The sequence below is a fragment of the Pelmatolapia mariae genome, linkage group LG13 (genome assembly GCF_036321145.2).
Source record: "Pelmatolapia mariae isolate MD_Pm_ZW linkage group LG13, Pm_UMD_F_2, whole genome shotgun sequence".
Classification (NCBI taxonomy): domain Eukaryota; kingdom Metazoa; phylum Chordata; class Actinopteri; order Cichliformes; family Cichlidae; genus Pelmatolapia; species Pelmatolapia mariae.
Genome location: NC_086238.1, coordinates 34,492,951 through 34,513,974, shown reverse-complemented (window position 1 = coordinate 34,513,974; position 21,024 = coordinate 34,492,951). Strand labels below are relative to the sequence as shown.

The 21,024-nt window shown below is 41.5% G+C and overlaps 2 protein-coding genes across 3 annotated transcripts in view; one reads left to right on the top strand and one right to left on the bottom strand.

Moving 5' to 3' along the window:
- The window catches only part of LOC134639727 (heterogeneous nuclear ribonucleoprotein L-like), a 59,501-nt gene extending 56,066 nt beyond the window's left edge, over window positions 1–3,435 (top strand). The window contains exon 14 of the mRNA XM_063491100.1: window positions 322–3,435. Within this exon, the coding sequence (XP_063347170.1) occupies window positions 322–377 (56 nt within the window). The 3' untranslated portion in view covers window positions 378–3,435. The remainder of the gene's footprint in view (window positions 1–321) is intronic.
- A 3,779-nt stretch (window positions 3,436–7,214) lies between these two features.
- On the bottom strand, window positions 7,215–19,077 carry hells (helicase, lymphoid specific). 2 transcript variants are annotated; one of them, XM_063491421.1, is made up of 23 exons: window positions 18,793–19,077; window positions 17,754–17,851; window positions 17,388–17,506; window positions 16,954–17,076; window positions 16,822–16,863; window positions 16,706–16,739; window positions 15,683–15,744; window positions 15,564–15,605; window positions 15,224–15,451; window positions 13,721–13,903; window positions 13,446–13,589; window positions 13,039–13,235; window positions 12,358–12,451; window positions 11,093–11,254; window positions 10,501–10,643; window positions 10,163–10,307; window positions 9,953–10,036; window positions 8,908–9,027; window positions 8,625–8,741; window positions 8,380–8,539; window positions 8,172–8,268; window positions 8,004–8,080; window positions 7,215–7,776 (listed from the first exon to the last, which is right to left on the bottom strand). In XM_063491421.1, exons 1-23 carry the CDS (start codon window positions 18,798–18,800, stop codon window positions 7,697–7,699), a joined length of 2,559 nt encoding a protein of 852 aa, XP_063347491.1. In that variant the 5' UTR covers window positions 18,801–19,077; the 3' UTR covers window positions 7,215–7,696. The 2 variants fall into 2 exon arrangements, with proteins under 2 accessions (XP_063347491.1, XP_063347492.1); XM_063491422.1 differs by having other exon boundaries at window positions 15,683–15,741.
- Window positions 19,078–21,024: the final 1,947 nt, after the last annotated feature.

The window sequence follows — 21,024 nt, the reverse complement described above, 5'->3', positions numbered from 1 at the left end:
CACGTCTGATGTCGCTCACAGTGGTCCAAGGGACCGCTCAGGGAGTTTGTGTGTTCGCTCAGACACATGAAACATTAGAGGGAACATTGTCTAAGACCTATTCTTAGATGAGCTACCATTGTCCTCACTTGGTCTGAGGACAATGGTACACACACACACACACACACACTTTTCCAGCTAAATGCAAATACATGGAAGGGAGCCTTATCAAGCCAAACCCATACCATTCCTTATGCCCTTACATCTTTCCCAGGGCACACTTGATATACCAGTCAGGCTGTTATGCTAAGTATGTATTTGTTTGTGTATTTCTTATTTCAGATGGGTCCAACCCATACACACTCAAACTGTGTTTTTCCACCTCATCACATCTATAAAGAGCTACCGAGCTTACAGAGAGCTGCTGGACCTGCTGATAGCTGACCTCTGACCCAAGGAGGGAGCATGAAAGGCAGACGTGAAGAGGAGTGAGGCAGAGAGAAACACAGATGAGAATAATAAAGGATGGAAATGGACGGGTATTTATAGAGTGCTTTTCTAGTCTGACTGACCAATCAAAGCACTTTGAGTTTGATGGCCACCAAAGAAGAACGTGGTAATGGACACTCTGAGGAATCCACTCTACATTTAGACATCTGTAAAAGCAACTGAAGTCACATTTTATGTTTAAAAAATTAAAAAAAAATTAAAAATGGAAACAATTTTAACTTGCTGTCATTTAAGGTTTCTTAGTGTTACATAAACTTCCTGCCCTGTGGGAGCTAAGCTTACAGACCGAGCTTTCACTGCAGTGCTTGGTCAGCATGAGATGCGTAGCTAATTTATGAGTTTACTATCAAAATGATAACACATGACATCTGGAGGAATCATGTTAGGAATCTCATCAAGGTTTCTATGACTATTTATGTTTATCAGAAACAAAACTGTATTGTTCATGTAAAAAATCAGAACCGCGTCTGGTTTATTTTAGCCTAACCTAAAGAAATGAATCCAATATGTAGACTAACTTGTAGAGAAGAAACACTCTCTGTCATGATATTTGCTGAGAAACTTCAGAGGGCGATACACATTTTATACACCTCACGTGTCCCGAAGCAACCCACGTCAGAAACCTGTCTAATGACATATTAATAAGCAGACAGGAGCTTGGAATGAGTTTCCATGTCCTTCTGGACATGTTAAAAAATGAGATGTTGACATCGACTGAAAACATTTTTCTTACATTTTAAAGTGGATCAAAGTTATTTTCCCCACTTAATGTGAGTTTAAAATGAGTCTACTGATGTTTTCCCCAGAATTCTGTGCATATATCTGTAGATCTTTTAATATATCAGTATTTGAATTACTGTACACAGAAAAATTGTAGTGGGTTTTATTAGAGTCAGCTGCGACCTCTTGTGTTTTCTGTATAAATAGAAATCAATTGCGTGCTGTGTCCATTTGAGGTCATTTTAGAATCAAAATGTATGTTATTGTCACAGAGTTGCTGGACTCTCCTTTATTGTAACAGTGAAATAGATGTGAACTGAAAACAGTACAAATCCACAATCCAGAGATCAGAATATGAGTTATTCTTGTTTATCTGATTCAGGACTTTTTTGATCTGTAGCAAGCTGAAAACAACATTAGCCACGAGTCTGAGAGACTGAGACTTCTGCATGTAACTGCACTCAATGCTTCTTAGATGATTAAACTGGGGATACTGGACACATTGCATCAACTTGTCAGTACGATCTTTAAAGAATGTCCCTGCTGTTACCTTAAGATGACATGTTTTCAGTTGTAACAGGATGTAAACTACCTGTGTTGATATATATGGAAATGGCAATTTTATTTATGCAGCACATGTGCTAAAACCCGTGTACGTTTACAATGCCTTAAGGCAATGAGAACCACAAAATATAATTTAAAAAAGCAGAAAAAAGTCAAATAAAAAAACACCCACTGAGTGAAGGCCTGTGTAACTTAAAAGGTCTTGAGCGAGCACAGCTTTAACTGATCTCAGGTCAGCAAGCAGCTGGTTGTAAAGAGCGGGACATCAAAAATAGAAAATAGCATACTTAGATCTAATATTGTGATCGAACAGTTAAAAGATGTGAACCTGAAGACCTGAGCTTTAACATGAAATGCGCTGTAGCTCATTCCAGTATAAAAATGCATTGATGTTGAAAAAAGAATAACAGAAGTACCATTTGTCCAAGCAGAAAATCCAGGTGGGTGAAAAGAAAAACGTAAATGTTGGAATCTGACACTTTGACAAGAGGAGAGGGATCACATCTAACCTGGGATGAAACATTTCCTGGTGGTTGTGGTCTTTTCCAGGATCACAGTAACTCCATCTGTGGACATAAGGGCTTACTGTGTGTGAGTCATGTGACATTTCACCCACAGTCACATGATCTCAAGCCATTTTAACAGCTGTGGGGGATTTTGGACCTTTGAGTTAGACAGTGCTCTTCTGCATTACGCTACTAACAATGATGAAATAAGATTTGGAGGAATGCTCTTCATCACTTATGCTGGATTTTAGAGATTTGGAGAATAGATATCAGGGAGAGTTTGAATCTTCGGCATTAAGTGTCCCAAACTCGATCTCTTAATTGCATCTGCATCATACAAATATGTGATCTGTTTGCACTGCACAACAGTTACTGAGGACAGAATTCAAGGAATAACTCGTATTGAAAAGCATTTTAATTTGTGCAATATTCCATCTGTTAATCTCAAATCTAAGGTAAAAAATGTAAAACTGTTTTGGATAATATACAAATGACAAAGAGCCAAGTGTCTCTGTTTAATCCAGACTCACTGATTCTAGAACTGAGGCGTCCTTGTTGTAAATAATATTTAAACATAAGCAATAATAACAGACAAGTTGTTGCTTATGTACTTGCTGTGTAACAGTTGTAAATGGGCACTAAGAGGTTTGTATGTAACGTGCTGTTTCTAAAGTGATTTTATTTATGTTTTCTGGTTATTTTGGGGTGTTTTGGACAAACGAGGGCCTTTATTATGAAGCTATTTGAGTTCTTAACCCTCTCAGCACTGAAATAACAGAAATGTTATATTTTTGTTACTAAATATAGTTACATGGGTTACTTGTGTTCAAAATGTTAAATTCAGATGATTGAATTCGCTGTTACATACTAACTTTTATCTTTTAGTTCTAAATTTGTTCATTTGTAAAATGTGAACGACCCAGTGCAGCAGTAAAATGTAAACAGTGGCAAAAGCCTGAGTGTTAATCACATAACTGATGGTTTGAGACAAGGAAGCAGGTATAAGTTATGTATGATTTTAAGACAGTAAATGTTTAATATTGTTAATAGTTTGTTGTCATTAAAAAAATCATAAAACAATGTTGTTTTATTTCAAGACATTCTGTGGTCTAAATTAATTCTATATGATACGTACCTGTTCAAACTGAATAAACTCTGTTTTGAGGCTGTAAAGTGGCACATAGAGCTGTCCCCTCACATCATTATCGATTTCAGCTGAAAACCTGCGTGATAAGGATCCTCTTGTTTATTGTTTGTATCAGGATTTTTATACAAACAAAAGAAAGACCAAGAAGTCTTTGCACAGTTTGTTTCCATATTTAGGGTCTCAGCTGTTTCTGTGCAGTCTGTAATGAGCTACAGTTGTAAGCGTAGTTACCTTTCAAACCATGGACATAGTTGAATTGAACTGGGGAAAAAATGAATTATTCCACTAAACACCCAATGAGAAGGCAACGGTAACAGTTTGTACAATGCTAATATAACAGAAAGTACATGCCTCCATAGAGTACATAATGAATTATATTCAGTATTATAAACGTATCAGTAGTTTTTATGTTAATTCATTTTTGTCTCACTGTACATACACTATATTAGTCTTCTTTGAGAAACAGCTGGAACATTCTGCCTCCACCCTTTTCATGAAATCTTTTAAAGATGTTGGTGTGCTTGTATTAACTGAAACATATCATCAAAACGAGCTGCTCATTCACTGGTCCTCCAGGATGTGATGATGTCACAGCTCTCTTTAAAATTAAAGACAATGTCTACACATAAGAATAGACACTGGGGGAAGTTGGTATTGGTGTGGATGAGGCCTTGGGTAAATCACATCATGCTTCTAACTGGAGATCTGAATGGAAGAACGGGAATTCAACCTAATGTAATTGACCCACAAAACAACAAACGTGTCTGGTAACACTTCCCTGTTTACTGCACCAACCATCCCCCACTGAAACAACCTTGAATCTGAAATATAATAATGTGACAAGGAGGTGGTGTATCTGTGGCCTAACATTAGGACTACGTATGATTAAAGGCAGGCTCAGAGGGGGCTGTAGGGAGATACACATTCTCCTCAGTTCTTGCATCTAGTTTAGTAAACTGTCCAATTACTGATCAGCCCAAACAGTGGAGACAAATTTATTAAAGGCTTGAATTCGCCTGATCTTATAATTGATATATTAATATATTCGGGGTCACCTAATCCAGTCCTAACTATGTGCATCATCAACCAGGAAAGTTACAAGGAAACAAGGAAAGCCTAATCTTAAAATTAAAAAAGGCGTCTGTCTCCCAAATCCAACCTGACAACCTGCTCCACAGAAAGAGGGGCCTGAAAGGTGAAGCCTCTGCCTCCCATACTATTTTTAATACCATCCCAGGTAGCAAGGAAACATTGAAACAATGTTTAGTCAATATCAGGCCATGTCATAGAATCAACGTTGAGATCTGACGTTGACCTAACGTCACTCTTGCACCCTTTTTTAATATTGAAACAACGTCAGGTTTTGATATTGAATCAATGTTGAAAGCTGACATTGATTCGACGCCATATTTTCTAACACTGTTGACATTGAAACAATGTCAGATTCTGATATTGAAACACTGTTGAACTATGATGTTGATTTTCCACCTCTTTTGCACAGTTGCTTTTTATTGAAAAAAAAAACAAAAAAACAAAAAATGTCAATAGACATGTATCATTTGCAAAATACTTTATTAAAAGACAAAGTTTCCTATTTACATTTCTATGTTTCACGTCACTAACTTCTGGGTCCTATATAGGACCCAGAAGTTAGCCAGGAGGCTGAGAGCAAAGCACTTTACTGGGGTGATATGGTCCTATAAGCTTGTTAAGATAAACTGGGGCCTGATCATACAAGCCTGAGCAGGATTTTAAATTCAATTCTGGATTTAACAGAAAGCCAATGAAGGGAAGCCAATACACGAGAAATCTGCTCTCTCTTTCTAGTCCCTGTCAGGACTCTTGCTGCAGCATTTTGGATTAACTGAAGGCTTTTCAGGGAGTTTTTAAAATATTTTCTGATAAGCACAAACTACAGTGTTACTGGCATCCAGAGTAAGCGTCTGGTTAGATACCATATTAAATTAGAGGCCATCCAGGTCTTTATGTCTTTAAGACATTCCTGCAGTTTAACTAATTGGTGTGTGTTATCTGGCTTCATGAACAGATAGAGCTGGGTGTCATCTGCATAGCAGTGAAAATGTATGCTATGTCCTCTGATGATACTGCGTAAGGGAAGCATGTATAATGTAAACAGAATTGGTCCTAGCACTGAACCCTGTGGAACACCATAATTAACCTCAGTGTGTGAAGAGGACTCTCCATTTACATGCACAAATTGGAGTCTATTAGATAGATATGAGACAAACCACTGCAGTGCAGTACCTGTAATACCTACAGCATGTTCTAATCGCTCTAATAGGATATTATGGTCAACAGTATGGAACGCTGCACTGAGGTCTAGCAGGACAAACACAGAGATGAGTCCACTGTCAGAGGCCATAAGAAGATCATTTGTAACCTTCACTAAAGGTGAAGGACTGTTTGTATCATCAGAGAGGTAGCTCTTCTGTGTTGTGCCATTCGCTTCGCCAGAGGTTGTTTGGTTTCCCCGATGAATAAATCCTGCCAATCCTCCTGGCACTTAACAACGTACACTATGTGTCGGGGGACCCGATCCTTGGGGTGGACAAGGGTACATCTTTCACCATCTTACAATGCTGTGATTGCAGCCTTTCCCCAACTCTCTGTGATGGTTCTCATGGCCATTGATCAATGGTTTTTGATCAATGGCCATGACAAAGTGCTTTGACTTCTCTAAGAGAGTAGAACAGCACTATATAAGAATCAGTCCATTTATCAAAAAGTCTAAATTGCGGACCTTCCCTTTTTAAGCTGTTGTGAAACAGGAAAGGTAAAACCTCACTCAAAAGGTTCTTACAGGTTACTCTAGCCTGAACAACTAACAGATCCTTGATGCCACTAAATCTAACCTGTTAGTTGTCAAGTGCATAGAGGACAGCTGCTAATAATGGGTGTGACTGAGGTGAAAGATGGGCAGAGGCCCACCCTGGCAGGCATGCCTTAAGAGGAAGCAGGATCAAAATCTGGAGGGATGGAGTAGCAGCTGAACCAGGCTCCATCTAAGCTCTGCTTTGCATAGTTATTAATACTGTCCATATCAGGGATTAGGGGTGCGTTCCATTAGTCCACTTTGCTTAGGAAGGTTCTGTACCATCAGTGTTCATCGGTAATACTGATGACATTACTGATGAACACTGCTTGCTGTGTGCAGTGCTGAGACAATGCAGCTACTTTCAGTTCATTTCTGCTGTCAGTAAAATCCCAGCACTATTGAGGAATAATGAGGGGGCTCGCCTCTAAACACTGTGAGTGAAGTTTTCGGCCAAAGTTTTAGCACCGTGCTGACTTGTTCTGAGAAGACACCACCCTCCTAACCTAGTAACAACTATCACAACCACAACAGGGTTAGGACGGGATTTGACATTTTGTTTTGCTGGATTTGCCTCTTTAATAAATCCAGTAGCTTTTCGATGTCAGGAGGATTTCGGCTGCTGATTTCAGGCTTTGTAATGAACGGATACTTTTCACACCTCCTTTTGTTTACATGACCTCCATAGAACAGGGTTAAAACACACTGTTGTAAATACGTTCTGTAGCCCATCTCCCAAACAGGGTGCCTGGTTGAAATTCCACATTTGAAGAGAAAAAACATTGAAATAAGCAATTATTTAACACCAAAGCTGCTGAAACTGTTTAACAACCTCAGTCTGCAACTTACCTGACAGATCAATATCTCAGAGGTTTAACTGACTTGATGCATTTTTTGATTAACAAAAACTTTTAATCAGAAACTGAATGAAAATAAAACAGTAATTAAGTCTCTTTATTTATTTCAAGACATGAGAACATATCCAACTCCAGCTGCATCAAAGTGTTTTAAGTACAATTCTGGGAATGATGATAAACGGCTTTTAAAAGGAGCCTTAAAGAAAATCAACCGTCGTCAGTGACCTCGTCACTATTTTGTGAGCAGCAGAGTATTTCAGTGAAATATTTCTCTGTAAAAATCCGCACAGTGACACTAAAGTGCGTGAATTAGCTTGTGGCAGTTTTATTGGCTCAGCTGGAGAGAATCTGGTTTTGCTTGATGAAGTTAAAAGTTGAACACGCTGGTGTCAGTTCAGTCGTAGCAGGGCCATCACAACAAAAGCAAAAAAAAAAAACCTCACTCCATGAGACTACAGGGAAGCACCTTACATAAAAAACAAAGTCAAACTGTACAAACAGCAGTTTCAGGTTTTCAGTGGCTGTGAGTGATGGCAACACATGGCTGCAGCTTTGCTGTTTTAGTGAAGCGTCAGTGTTCTCAGCCCAGCGTGAACTCTTTGGCGTCGATCACTCTGAAGACTCCCACTTTCGCCTTCTTCATGCCGTCCTTTTCTTTGTCTGAAAAATGCAAAAAAAACCAAAAAACACAGAAACTGTCACATTTCTTGTCTCACGAGTTAAACTGGTTTTAACAAAAGAGTCGAGATGAATCAGCTTTTGTGTCTTGAGCAACACTAAATCCGACTCCTGTGAACTTCAAATATTTTGTGGTTACTGAAAGGACATTGTAGGTGCGCTCGTTGTAAAACGAGGTTATGATTGAATAGTCACTTGGGTTTCCTCACCCAGCAAGTCGCTGCGATCGAGCAGAATCTCCAGGTCCTTGTCACTGATGACGTTCCCTTTCGAAGCTTTAACCTCCCTGAGTGGGACAAACATTACAACCAAGATTAGCCTCCAGTTACGGTTCCAAGGCTCATTCACGGTACTTTGATTCAGAGGTCAGTGCTTACTTCTCAGCGCCTCGAGCTTTGAGCAGCTCCCGCAGCTCATCCAGATCAATGCAGCTTTTATTTTGGTTCAGCTCTGCCTTCCCACCTTTAAATTTGTCTGTGGAGGAAAGACACCATCAACCACATTTCAAAACATTTCAGCACAATGAATTGAAAACTGGGTGCAAGGTTTGAACAGCTGCAATCCCATCACGGTGAAGACACTCACTCTTGTGGATGACCATCTGCTCCAGCTTCCTCTTGGCAGACGCCCTCTCCAGGATCTTCTGGTCGATGGTGTTGGCTGTGACCAGGCGGTACACCACTACTGGTTTTGTCTGTCCTATGCGGTGACAGCGGTCCTGAGCTTGCAGGTCTGCCTGTGGGTTCTTGAGAGATGACAGAAGCATCAAACATGGGCTCAATGAGATATGTACAAGAAACAGCTGTTGTAGATTTGTCATCAGCACCAACCCAGTCGCTGTCAAAGATGATGACCGTGTCAGCAGCTGTCAGATTGATTCCCAGTCCTCCTGCTCGGGTGCTCAACAGGAAGATGAACACCTCCGAATCTTTGGAAAACCTGGCCATCTTTCAGAGACCAAGAACGACAAAAATGACTCAACAATCTACTCAGAGAGGCAGTTTGGGTGCTAAACACTTCTGGAGTTAAGAGAATATTGCACCATCAAGTTAAAAAGTGTTTTTTATGCAGGAGGTTGTTACCTTTGTAACATGTTCACAATCTAAAACTCACGTTTTCGTCTCTCTCAGCATATGACATGCTGCCGTCCAGGCGGCTGTATTGGAAGCCCCGCAGATAGCAGTAATCCATGAGAATATCCAGGATAGATGTCATCTGACTGAAAATGAGAACCTAAAGAAAAGGGACAAGTAAATGAGCAGTGTGGAGAGAGCAGCACAATATCTGTAAATGGACAGCTCAGGCTGAGCTGTTTGGAGACAGAGAAGCAAGGCTGAGATGTGCAGAGGAGGGAGAGTGGATGTCAAAGAAGGAGCTGCCGGGCCAGAGGAAGAGACGAGGAGGTTCATGGATGTGGTGGAAGAAGATAATGCTGAGGTATGACAGAGGAGGATGCTGGGTGAGACAGTGGCAGATGATCTGCTGTGGTGACCACAGCATCAGTACACTGTAACGGTGAAAATATTACGCAGTTCAATTAATTTTGTGTTATGTTTTGAGAATGTTTTTTAAATTTAGATTTTATTTTGATGCAAAGATTTGTAAAATCAAAATATTTTAACGTAAAAATCAATTGTAATTCAGTACATTCAGTAGTTTAGATTACCACAGAAGTCAGCGATCACGGTTCTTGTGTATTTTCTGAACTTTGTAAACTCTAACTACGCCCGTTAGTCCATATTCACTGTAACAACTTGTACTCGTTCTACAGTTGTGCAGCTCAGGCATCCTGTAACTGAACGATTTCTGCCACAGGTCGATTTTTGTCACTTCTGGCAGAAATTGTGCTCCTGGAGCCAAAACTGTTGAGTCCTTATTTTCACACAGAGCTAGTGCACCAGTTCTTGTCCAGAAGCCAGAGCATGCCAGCAGGATTGGCCTTAAAAGGACTCCTGTAATCTTCACTAAATACGTACGATTCCTGTCTGTGTCCTCAGAGTTACTTTGTGTCATTTTCAAAACTGAAATTGCTGACTTCAGCTGACCGTTTAATAGGTTCATGAATATGTTGCACTTTTCCTGTTTGTAGCACAACCTTTTTCCTTATATACACTTCTGTCCCAGCTCTACATCACACGCAGCTCTGCGTTCGTTTCACCTTATGACCTCTTCTCTTCAGTGCTGGCAGCAGTCTGTCCAGTATGAGAAACTTCCCAGAGCTCTGCACCAGCTGCTCATCGATCTGCAGGAAGATTGGGATGAACATGTTATCCAAGCACGAGCCTTTTCTTCATCGAGTTTCTTCTATTTAAATGTAAAACATCGAGTTGAACTATTAGTGCCTCTAAATGAGCACAGGCAGCATTACCTTGAACTCCCCTGTGGCGGGGTCGAGGGGGTACTCCACCAGGTACGGGTGGTTACAGCATCTCTTTAACAGCATGAGGATGTTCTGCAGCTTCAGACTGACCTGAGCGTCCAGCGGGCTTTGGACATCCAGCACTGGATGGAAGCTGAAGCAGAGCGGAGAACAAAAGATGTGAACAAACGTCTGTAAAAGGAGGATTTGTTACCTTGTGGTGGGGATAACAGGCAGATAACTCCAAATGAAATTAAATAACGCTGAACATAGTAACATTGTTTTTCCTCTCCTAAAAAAAGTAAAAGAATGTCACAGTAGCATTCGCTGGTTGGAGGCGGTCTCACCTCGGCTCCGGCTCCTTGCGAACCCTCTCCAGATATTTCTCCAGGTCATATGGAGTGTCTGTATCCGTTTCCTTGTAGTCCACTACCTTCCGGCTGCGACGCTTCGGCCTGCCGCTGGATGTCAGGGCTACAGGAGCCTCTGTCTAAATACACCAGGAGAAGCAACAATTTTCACCACTCAGTTTTCACCTTAGGATCACACTCAAACCAGAAATGATGATCCACCACAGTCTTGTTCTTGGGAAGGTCAAAGCTACAGTCAGTGGGTCAGTATTTTATATTAGAGACATCGAGGGGTCTATGATGACATACACAGGGGAAAAGGTCACAGTTCTCACAGTTTTTCAGCTGTTAGCTATATTCTGACAAGCAGGCATGTTCGAGTGACTCATTTCCTAGTTTGTTAATGTTTTTAAAAAATGACACTAATCAGCAGATACTCAAGCATAATGATATGGAAATGCTGTTGAAATATGTGGCGCTTTAAACAACGTCACGAGCTGACCTGGACGTGTGGTGTCCAATAATGAGGGTATCACTGCACACCCCAAACCTAAACCTCTAACATGCTCCCAGCTCTGGTTTTTGTTACCTTTTCCTGGCCCAGCATCTTGGCAATGGTCTTGTTGACTACAGCAGTGTAGAAAGCCTCCTGCTTGGCTGTCAGAGGAGCGTACACAATGATCTCCTTTTTAGGAGGAACCTCCAGCGTCACATCTGACTTTAGCCTCCTCAGCAGGAATGGAGTCAGAATCTGAAACAACAGATAACCTTTAATAGCACTTACTTCTGCTTACCTACAGTGTCTATATACAGACAACTGATATCTAATATTTTAGAGATAATTTATAATATCTATATATAATGTAGGGCTGCAATTATTGATCTATATAAATAAAAAGATAAGAATTTGTATTGGTGGGAACTAATAAATATTCAAGAGAAAAAACAAAACAGGTCTTTCAAAATAAACTGTTGAGGAGTTTCCATTTTAGAAATTGCAATGTTATCATAGTTCATCCACAGGTAAATCCTGTGGTGATCTACAAATATGATGTCAACAGACTGCATCCCACCTACTGGTCCTATTGGTTAGTCAGTGGCTTCACTTGATGAGTCATGAGAAGGTCTCCTTCTGCCATTTTTTAAACCCTCCCACTGACACTAGCTCTGCTTTAGTCACTAACTGTGGCTTAAGCAGAAGGAGACTGGGCAGGCTGGGAAATGACCACATGAAACCATGACACGCCCAGCCTGTGGTGGGCCAGCCTCGGATGAGGGTATATGGTGATAAATGGCCTGGGGTACACAACTGATTATGTGCTGTACTGGTGGTAGAAGGGAGATCGTGGCTGCGTTCAACGAACTGAAGAGTTACGCTGTCACGTCAGGTTGTAAAACCTAAGGCCATTTTAAGCACTGAAATAGTTTGAGTGCTACCCACTGAAGAACTGTGCTAACTGTTTTAGGGATTGCAAACTCTATGGCCCCAGGTAAGTAATGAATGGATGGATGGATGTAAGATTAAGATTATTGCTTATGCCTTTAAACATCTGGATATGCTTTAGCTTCATGCACTATATTTCCTTATTAAAAACTTAAACATCCAGGTAAACCTGCTGCTCGTTAACAGACAAAACCTTAAATTTAACACTGGACTTAAAGGCTTACACCAAATTTACCTCCAACTAATCACAGGAACTCAAATGTTCCTTGGTGGCCAAGTTTAAACTTTGTCCCCAATTGCTTTTGTTAACTGTGGTTATGCTCTCAGTATCTCTGCGGATGAAGTTTAACACCAGAAAAATGAGACCGTCACAGTCCACAGACAGCCGTGATGATGTGTGACGGACTGACCTGGTGCAGCATACTCAGGATGTTCTGCTCATGTTCAGCAACCACCATACTGTCGGCCTCACCAAGGGTGTTAATGTCGAACCACGACTCAAAGCTGTGAGGCAAATATGTCAAAGATCAAAGCCGAGCAATCAGAAACATCAAGCACAGATATCAGCTGTGTCTGGTGTTAATGCAGATACACTGTAACGAATGAGGTTCTAATTTGGTAACAAAATTAAGTCATGAGCCTCTTTTCTTGATTTTGCTTCCAAACTACCAGACGCTGCTTCATAATCAGTCTTGAGGAATATTGTGGAATTTTTCCTTTAGGCATCAAGTGCTTTTTAAACCATCTCTACTCCAGTCCCTGCACCGGACTGTTTTCAAAGTTTATTTTTACTTTGTTACTACCAGTCTGCTGCAAAAACTATTTGTTCAGATTTCTTTAGCTGAAACAACACTTTCGCACTGACAAGATGATTCCCAAACAGCTTCAAACTTGGCATATATACAATGATGCTCACAACTTTGCCCAGTTTTTGTTAACTGGGATGTTAAACACAGTTATGCCTGTGAAGGCAAAGTCCTGCTTCTCCCCCACAGACACACATTTCTGTGCATATCACAGTAGATGATTGGCTGTCATTGAATCACAATCCAGATACAGAAAGCAGCAAAACAAAACAGAAAAAACGTCACCTTTTGAGGTCATCAAAGACCTCCGGCAGGAGGAAGTTAAGCAGGGACCAGAGCTCAGCCAAGTTGTTCTGCAGCGGTGTGCCTGTCAGGAGCAGCTTGTTGTCAGTGGGCAGCATCTTCAGCTCCCGCACCAGCCGACAGTTAAGGTTTTTGATCCTGTGGCCTTCGTCCACTATTAGGTACTTCCACTGGAAGCGCTATTGCAGAACACAGACACAAGTTATTATCCAAAACTTTGAGAACAATTTATCAGCTAAGAAAGGAAGTTTTGATATAAAGGAATCTGTAATTAAGCAATTCACTCCATATATATATATATATATATATATATATATATAAAAAACACACACACACACACACTCATTGTGATGTCCCCTCTGCCATTTAAGAAGCAGCAGGGATCGTACCTGTAATAATTTTCTGTCAATCATGGAGATCTCAAAGGAGGTGATGACTACAGGGCACATGCTAAGAGGCCCCTGAGGCCGGCAGATCTGTTTCAGCAGCTTGGTCCTCTCTGGCTGAGAGCCATGGTAAAGCAGCACAGACACCTAGCACAAACAAGATTCAGTGTCAGCTAGTGTCATTCACCACTGACACTTTTCTAGGTTTTCATTTCTATTCGTAAATCAGACTTTGTGTTTCAGGGTCCTGTCAGACGCTGAGCAGCTTCCTGTCTAACCTCTGGTGTGAAGCGTTTGAATTCATTGATCCAGTTGGGCAGAGTGGAGAGAGGAGCCACCACCAAGAAGGGGCCTAACACTTTCTTTTCTATCATCATGGCAATGTGACCGATGCACTGGATGGTCTTTCCCAGGCCCATCTCATCAGCCAGGATCCCGTTGATGCCGTTCTCCCACAACATCTGACAGCACAGAGGAACAACACAGACTGATGATACACAGTAGCATTAACAGTGAACACTGAGATTTTCAGTCTGTTTTCAAAGCACTCGCCTGGATGATGTCCAAGTGAACTGGTGAGAATAGTGCAGTTAACTGGTGAACTTATGGTTTAGTGTGACCCATCTGTTCAGACACTATCGCTTCATTTAAACCGAACACTGATGCTGTGTGACGCATGTTACTACAGGACAACTTTGCACAACGTCCCTCGTGTCTCTCTCTGCTGCCCTTTTTTTGTGAAAACAAATATTTTGTAAATAATTGTTTTTCCCAGAGGAGTGGCCATTAAGGCGGCCACTAAAAATACTGGGGCGGCACACCAGTCTTGTGCTATGTCGCCTCGTTCTCAAGTTACTGCATTCACAAGACTTTCAGAAACCTTGACCTCTGACCTTGAGGTCAAGTTCATTGAGATGTTTAAGTAGATACGTCTATGATGTCAATTTGAAACTCGTACGGCGCTTCATTTTTAAGTTTTCGTATTCACAAACTTGGGTCCACGTTGCCGCCCAGCAGGGTGATGACACCCATCAGCCTTTTACGACTGAGGGGTAAAAAAATCCTTACTGGGCATCTTGGTAGTAGGGATGTGCGCAACTCGTCATCTAGCCGACTAACCGTCGTACCACACTTGCTCGTCGTTTAATCTAATTGTTAACACTTTTATTGATGGGCCTCAGCTGCTGTTTTGGGGTATCTGTGTGTCTGCTTCCGTTAGCGCTGGAGCTGGGTGGCTGCGGCACCTCCAATCCCTAACTGGTACATTACTGTGGTCTAGAGCAGCGGTCCCCAACCCCCGGGCCACAGACTGGTACCAGTCTGTGAGTTGTTTGGTACCGGGCCGCGAGAGTTGAGGCTCAGGTTGGAAATTTATGGTTTGCAAGGTTTTTATCGTTAACTCGGTTTCCCTGGGTCTTTTCCCGTGTTGTAGTTGTGTGTCTTATTTTGAAAGACATATTTACACGTTACCATAGCGACCAGAGAGGAGGACGTTACTCTCAATGTTGCCGCATTTCAGGAGGACACTGCTAATAAAGTTACACAATTACACAGTGAATTCACGTTTATTATTATATTTACAAAACACCACAGTTTTTGTCTCGGCCGTATCATTTTATTTTGTTGTATTTATCCGCCACACCTTAAAGGCCGGTCAGTGAAAATAATGTCTGACATTAAACCGTCCGTGGAGCAAAAAAGGTTGGGGACATTTGTTGTGCCAAGATCACATACAAAAGATAATCTGCTCCCACAATGCCATTTGGTGCCTCTCTTCTTACCCTCAGCCACTCGATGCCTTCGATCTGGTACCACCTCATGACGCCTCCAGTGAAGAGCTGTGGTTGCTGAACAGGAACTGGCTGCCCGTTCACCTTCCTATGAGGATGCAGGAGGTGCTTAGCGTTGTCGCGCACCGTCTCCGACAGGCGGTTCTTTATATCTTGGTTGGAATCGCTCATCTTCTCAATATCCTCAGCTTCTAGTTTCTTCTGGGCAGGCGCCACTTCCTGGAATCAGATATATGACATGCATGTGTATGGCACAGTTGTACATTGGCTTCATCATGTGCAAATACTTCTTTTGCTTTTCAACCAAGGTGGGGAAAAACATTATCCTTACCACTTCTTCCACTTTTGCTTTCTTTGCCTGTGACATAATTTCCTGAAAGAGAAACGTGAGAGAAGATGAAGATAAACAGATAAAAGTTAAAGCTACACACAAACTAAAGTGAGACTTACTTCTTTTGACATCACATCTGCTATTTTATAGTCTTCATCTCTTCTCCTTTTCTTCTTATCTGCTTTGACAGAAAATACAGTCACACTTCATTAGGATCATAGATACTCACCAACCACTTTATTAGGTACACATGTTCAACTGCTTGTAAACCACATATTTCATCTGCCAGTTGCATAGCAGCACCTCAGTGCATTTAGACAATGTGGTGACGTATGTGACCTTGAATGTGGAACGGCTAAATAATGCAGATCTACTGGGATTTTACCTCACAACCATCTCAAGGGTTTAAAAAGAAAGGTAAAAAAACACCTATTACACTAAAGTATGCTAAAGAACCAGACCAGCATGTCAAACCTTGAAGCAGCAGCAAAGAACACACTTCTTGCCCACCAAAAACAGGAAACTGAGACTACAGTTTGCATGGGCTCACCAAACACCAACACAAGACTGGAAAAGCATTGCTTGGTCTGCTAAGTCTCAATATCTGCTGCCACATTTGAATGGTAGGGTTGGGATTTGGCATAGAAATACATGAAGCCCCATCCTCACTTCTATTAATGGTTTAGGTTGGTTGTGGTGATGTAGCAGAGGCGGGGCCATCTTCTTGACACATCCCTCTGTCCCCACTGTACATCGTTTAAACTGCACAGCCTGAGTATTGCGGATGACCACATCCATGCCTTTATGTACACAGTGTACCCACAGTGTGATTAAACTGAGATGCCACAATGACAGAAGTTCACTGTACTCAGATCGTCACCAGATCTCAATCCAATCTTTGGGTTGAGGTGGACCAAGAGAGCTGCATCGTGGATATGCAGCCATCAAATCTGCAAACTGTATGATGGTAACATGCCAGTATGGAGTGTTTCCTATGCCTCATAGAATTATGACAGAAAGCAAAACGGGGTCCCAGTACTAGCAAGGTGTACCTAATAAAGTGTCCATAGAGTGTAAACGCTACTAAACAACTGACATTTGAGCTCCATACTGTAAGTTTAAATATTAGAATACTGGCTCACCTTTGACAGCTTCTGGACCATTGGCATTTTGCATCTAGAAGGAAATAAACTGCGGTGAGTATGGCTGAAAACATGATTGTAACTGTAAATGATGACTTTGTCAGTAAATCTATCACCTTCTTGGCCTTCTTCTCAAGTTTCTCCTTCCTGAGTCTCTCCTGAGAGGGTCATTAGTAGAGCAGAAGTGACGTGTTAGCCTTGAGTGGACAGGTGCAAACACCCTGTACGGTCCAAATTTTACACCATACCTCATTCTGTTGTTGCTCCATCTTTGTCAGCAGAAACTTAGAATAGATGTTGCTCTTCTGAAGCAAATGCTGGAGCCTCTTGAACCGCATGTCATGCGAGTCCCTCTCCCAAGACTCCCTGGCCTTATGGGAAAAGTTGAAAACAATTACATTAACATGAGTGGGCTCGAAAGCATCAGAACATCAGTGATGTAGAAACATTTCAATTGTGGCTCATCGTCACATGAACTCCCTGATGTTGTGGACCGGTGAGCTACAGACACACATTTATACGCTTTTTACTCCCTAAAATCTGTACACAAAAAACCCAACTAAAACTAATGATGAGTTTAATAATGAGAAGTTTTTAATGTCAACATTTAATCTGATAAAGTATGCCAGTTTTTGATAGTTTAAAAAATACAACTCCCACCTTGAGAAATTAAACAACATACCTTTTTCATCATCTCCTTCTCTTTCCTCTCGCCTTGCTCCATTAGCTTCTTCTCTTCTTCCTCCATTTCCTTAGTAATCACCACTTCAGCTGTCATACTCTCAGACTTCATACTCTCATCTTAAAAACAACAACATTGACACCACCTGAACAAGACTATGTGCACAGCATCTTTTCAGTAACACAAGTTACTATAAGGTAATTAGCATTTACTAGTTAATTAGCATGTGACATGGAGCCCTGTTCCTAACGAACTGGCCACATCTCATCAGTGTCATCTGAGATTTAAGCAACAGGACAGTAAAACACGTCCTTCATTAAACTATCTCAGCTTCCTTTGCAGCTGTACATCAGAAATTGAACTCACCTGCAGTAGCACCAGTTTCAATGGCTGTGCCCAGCGGCTCCTCAGACTCGTCAGGTTTGGGACAGTGAGGGGAGACACTTCGAGTTTCTTCTTTTAGGCTATCAGCAGAACAATGAAATCTACTCAGTGAAACTTTTCCTGCCATTTTTACAGAGGTGAGTAAACGCCATTTAGACCTTTCCTAGGCCCTGTAACCTAGGTGAAATGATACATTTGATTTGAAGGGATGAAGTACAACATGAGTATTTCAGTACTCTGTATATAACATACTAAGCTCACAAAAGTGAATGTAGATACTATACTTTACCATACAGGACGCAGTTTCAGACACTTTTTCTGTGCCATCTAAAACTTCATAATCAGTGAACATCTGTGACTCAGAATACTGCAAATTGTTGTTAGTCCTTCTGGTTAATTAATGGTGATAAAGAAAGGAACAGAAAAGGATGCATGCTATTCATTTATTTATTGTCTGGCTGGGAGTTGGGCACACGGTGACCCTGGTAACAGTAAACAGGCATTGAAGCTTTACAGAGAAGAAAATGATACCTTATCGGAAATTGTAATTATTATGTTAGGAACGGGGAGACTCGGGGCTGCAGTATTATAGCGGCTATACTGCCGCCTTTGCGTTCACCTGTACAGGTCTTTGAGCCAAGTTATTACAGTGCACTTATGCTCCACGCGTCACGCATGTGTCGCGCACCTCTCCAGTTTTGTTACTGGCGCGTACAGCTGGATTGAAGTCACGAGTGTACGATCGTGTCAGTTGTAATGATATTCCAGCACAGGAGCTCAGAGACATACACTTATACAGAAGGAGATGTTGGCGCAGGTGAAAACTTTAGTGTTTGTGAGGAAAAAAAACACTGGACAAAGTCTTGGCTTCCGGTCTTGTATTCTCCTAAAACAAACGCTGAGTGGCGACACCTAGCGACGGATATCGTTCAGGGCAATACTGCAGCGGCTTCCTGCACCGTAAATACAAGTTTCTGTGAAACACGGTTGCTGCGGTGAGCGAAGCGACCATTACACTTACCAGCTCATTGTTGTTGGCAGCGATGCAGACAGTCCAGCTAATGCGGGTCCTTCCAGCTTTTTATGAAGCTTTTCGAAGCGTTTCGTTTCTGCTCAAAACAGCGGAGCTTCGTCAATAACACAAGCAAGTTATCCAAACAGTCATACAGCTCACTCTACCTAGCTGACTGCTTGTATTTATGATAGCTGTGCAATGTCGGAGTAGTATGTCCGAAAATGTTCCTTTCTCTAAAACGTGAAAAAACATTCAACGAAAAGAGTTTGACGTTAGTACTCTGCAGCCCGAATAACGTGCTGTTGTTAAGCGGAGAGAAATGTGAAATGTGCTTCCGACAACAGCCTTTCAAACAAAAATTGCGTCCGTGAAAAAGCTAAGTTTAGGTTACGATTGTATTTTATTTTGAAGGCAAATTCATGTAGTTTCCGCCATTTGTCTCTGCAGTCCTGAAGCTAAGCTTTTTATAATGGGCGGGGCTTTCCAATTTCGCGCCATTTCGGAGGAAACCACTTACTTGTGAAACGGGGTGGTGTGTGATTTAAGGTAGAAGATAATAACGTTTTGGTTGAAATTAATTGAAACGTAGCAACAAAAAGTATAATTAATTAATTAATTAATTAACAAATAATTAACAGGTTGTCTGTTTTATACATTATAGAATATCGTATGTATAGACAAAACTATTTTAAGAGGATGGTCACCCCTCTGAGTGGAAAAATGTGTTATAACGGAAGTGATTTTTTCCCGCGAACGTAAGGCAGTGAGCAAATGACAAAAAACTAAACGTGGAACTAAGCGGTTGCTTGCTTGCTGGCAACAGCTGTTTTTTATTAATACTTTTAATCCCTCAGACTCAGGATTAAATAGAAGCCTTCAGCAGTAATGTTGGGAAACATTTTCTGCAGAATAACTATTTATTTTGGATACAACCTGTCCATAATACATTGTGTTCTGTGTAGTGAAGTATCTTCATGGTGTTTTAGCTATTCTTTTGCAAATGGAATGGTTTGCAAAAATATCCTCCACAACCTGTTGAAGCCGCTATGATTGCCTGACATCCAGATCCAGGTCTCCCTACGCCTGGTTCTGCTGGAGGTTTCTTCCTTTTAAAAGGGATTTTTTTTCCTTCCCTAGGAAAAGCACTTGCTCACGGGGGTTGTCTGATTGTAAGGTTAGGAACCTTACAATATAAACCACATTGAGGCAACCGTTACTGTGACTTGTCACTATATACAGTGGCTTGCAAAAGTATTCGGCCCCCTTGAACTTTTCCACATTTTGTCACATTACAGCCACAAACATGAATCAATTTTATTGGAAATCCACGTGAAAGACCAATACAAAGTGGTGTACACGTGAGAAGTGGAATGAAAATCATACATGATTCCAAACATTTTTTACAAATAAATAACTGAAAAGTGGGGTGTGCGTAATTATTCAGCCCCCTGAGTCAATACTTTGTAGAACCACCTTTTGCTGCAATTCCAGCTGCCAGTCTTTTAGGGTATGTCTCTACCAGCTTTGCACATCTACAGACTGAAATCTTTGCCCATTCTTCTTTGCAAAACAGCTCCAGCTCAGTCAGATTAGATGAACAGCGTTTGTGAACAGCAGTTTTCAGATCTTGCCACAGATTCTGGATTGGATTTAGATCTGGACTTTGACTGGGCCATTCTAACGCATGGATATGTTTTGTTTTAAACCATTCCATTGTTGCCCTGGCTTTATGTTTAGGGTCGTTGTCCTGCTGGAAGGTGAACCTCCGCCCCAGTCTCAAGTCTTTTGCAGACTCCAAGAGGTTTTCTTCCAAGATTGCCCTGTATTTGGCTCCATCCATCTTCTCATCAACTCTGTCTAGCTTCCCTGTCCCTGCTGAAGAGAAGCACCCCCAGAGCATGATGCTGCCACCACCATATTTGACAGTTGGGATGGTGTGTTCAGAGTGATGTGCAGTGTTAGTTTTCCGCCACACATAGTGTTTTGCATTATGGCCAAAAAGTTCCATTTTGGTCTCATCTGACCAGAGCACCTTCTTCCACATGTTTGCTGTGTCCCCCACATGGCCTGTGGCAAACTGCAAACGGGACTTCTTATGGTTTTCTGTTAACAATGGCTTTCTTCTTGCCACTCTTCCATAAAGGCCAACTTTGTGCAGTGCATGACTAATAGTTGTCCTATGGACAGATTCCCCCACCTGAGCTGTAGATCTCTGCAGCTCGTCCAGAGTCACCATGG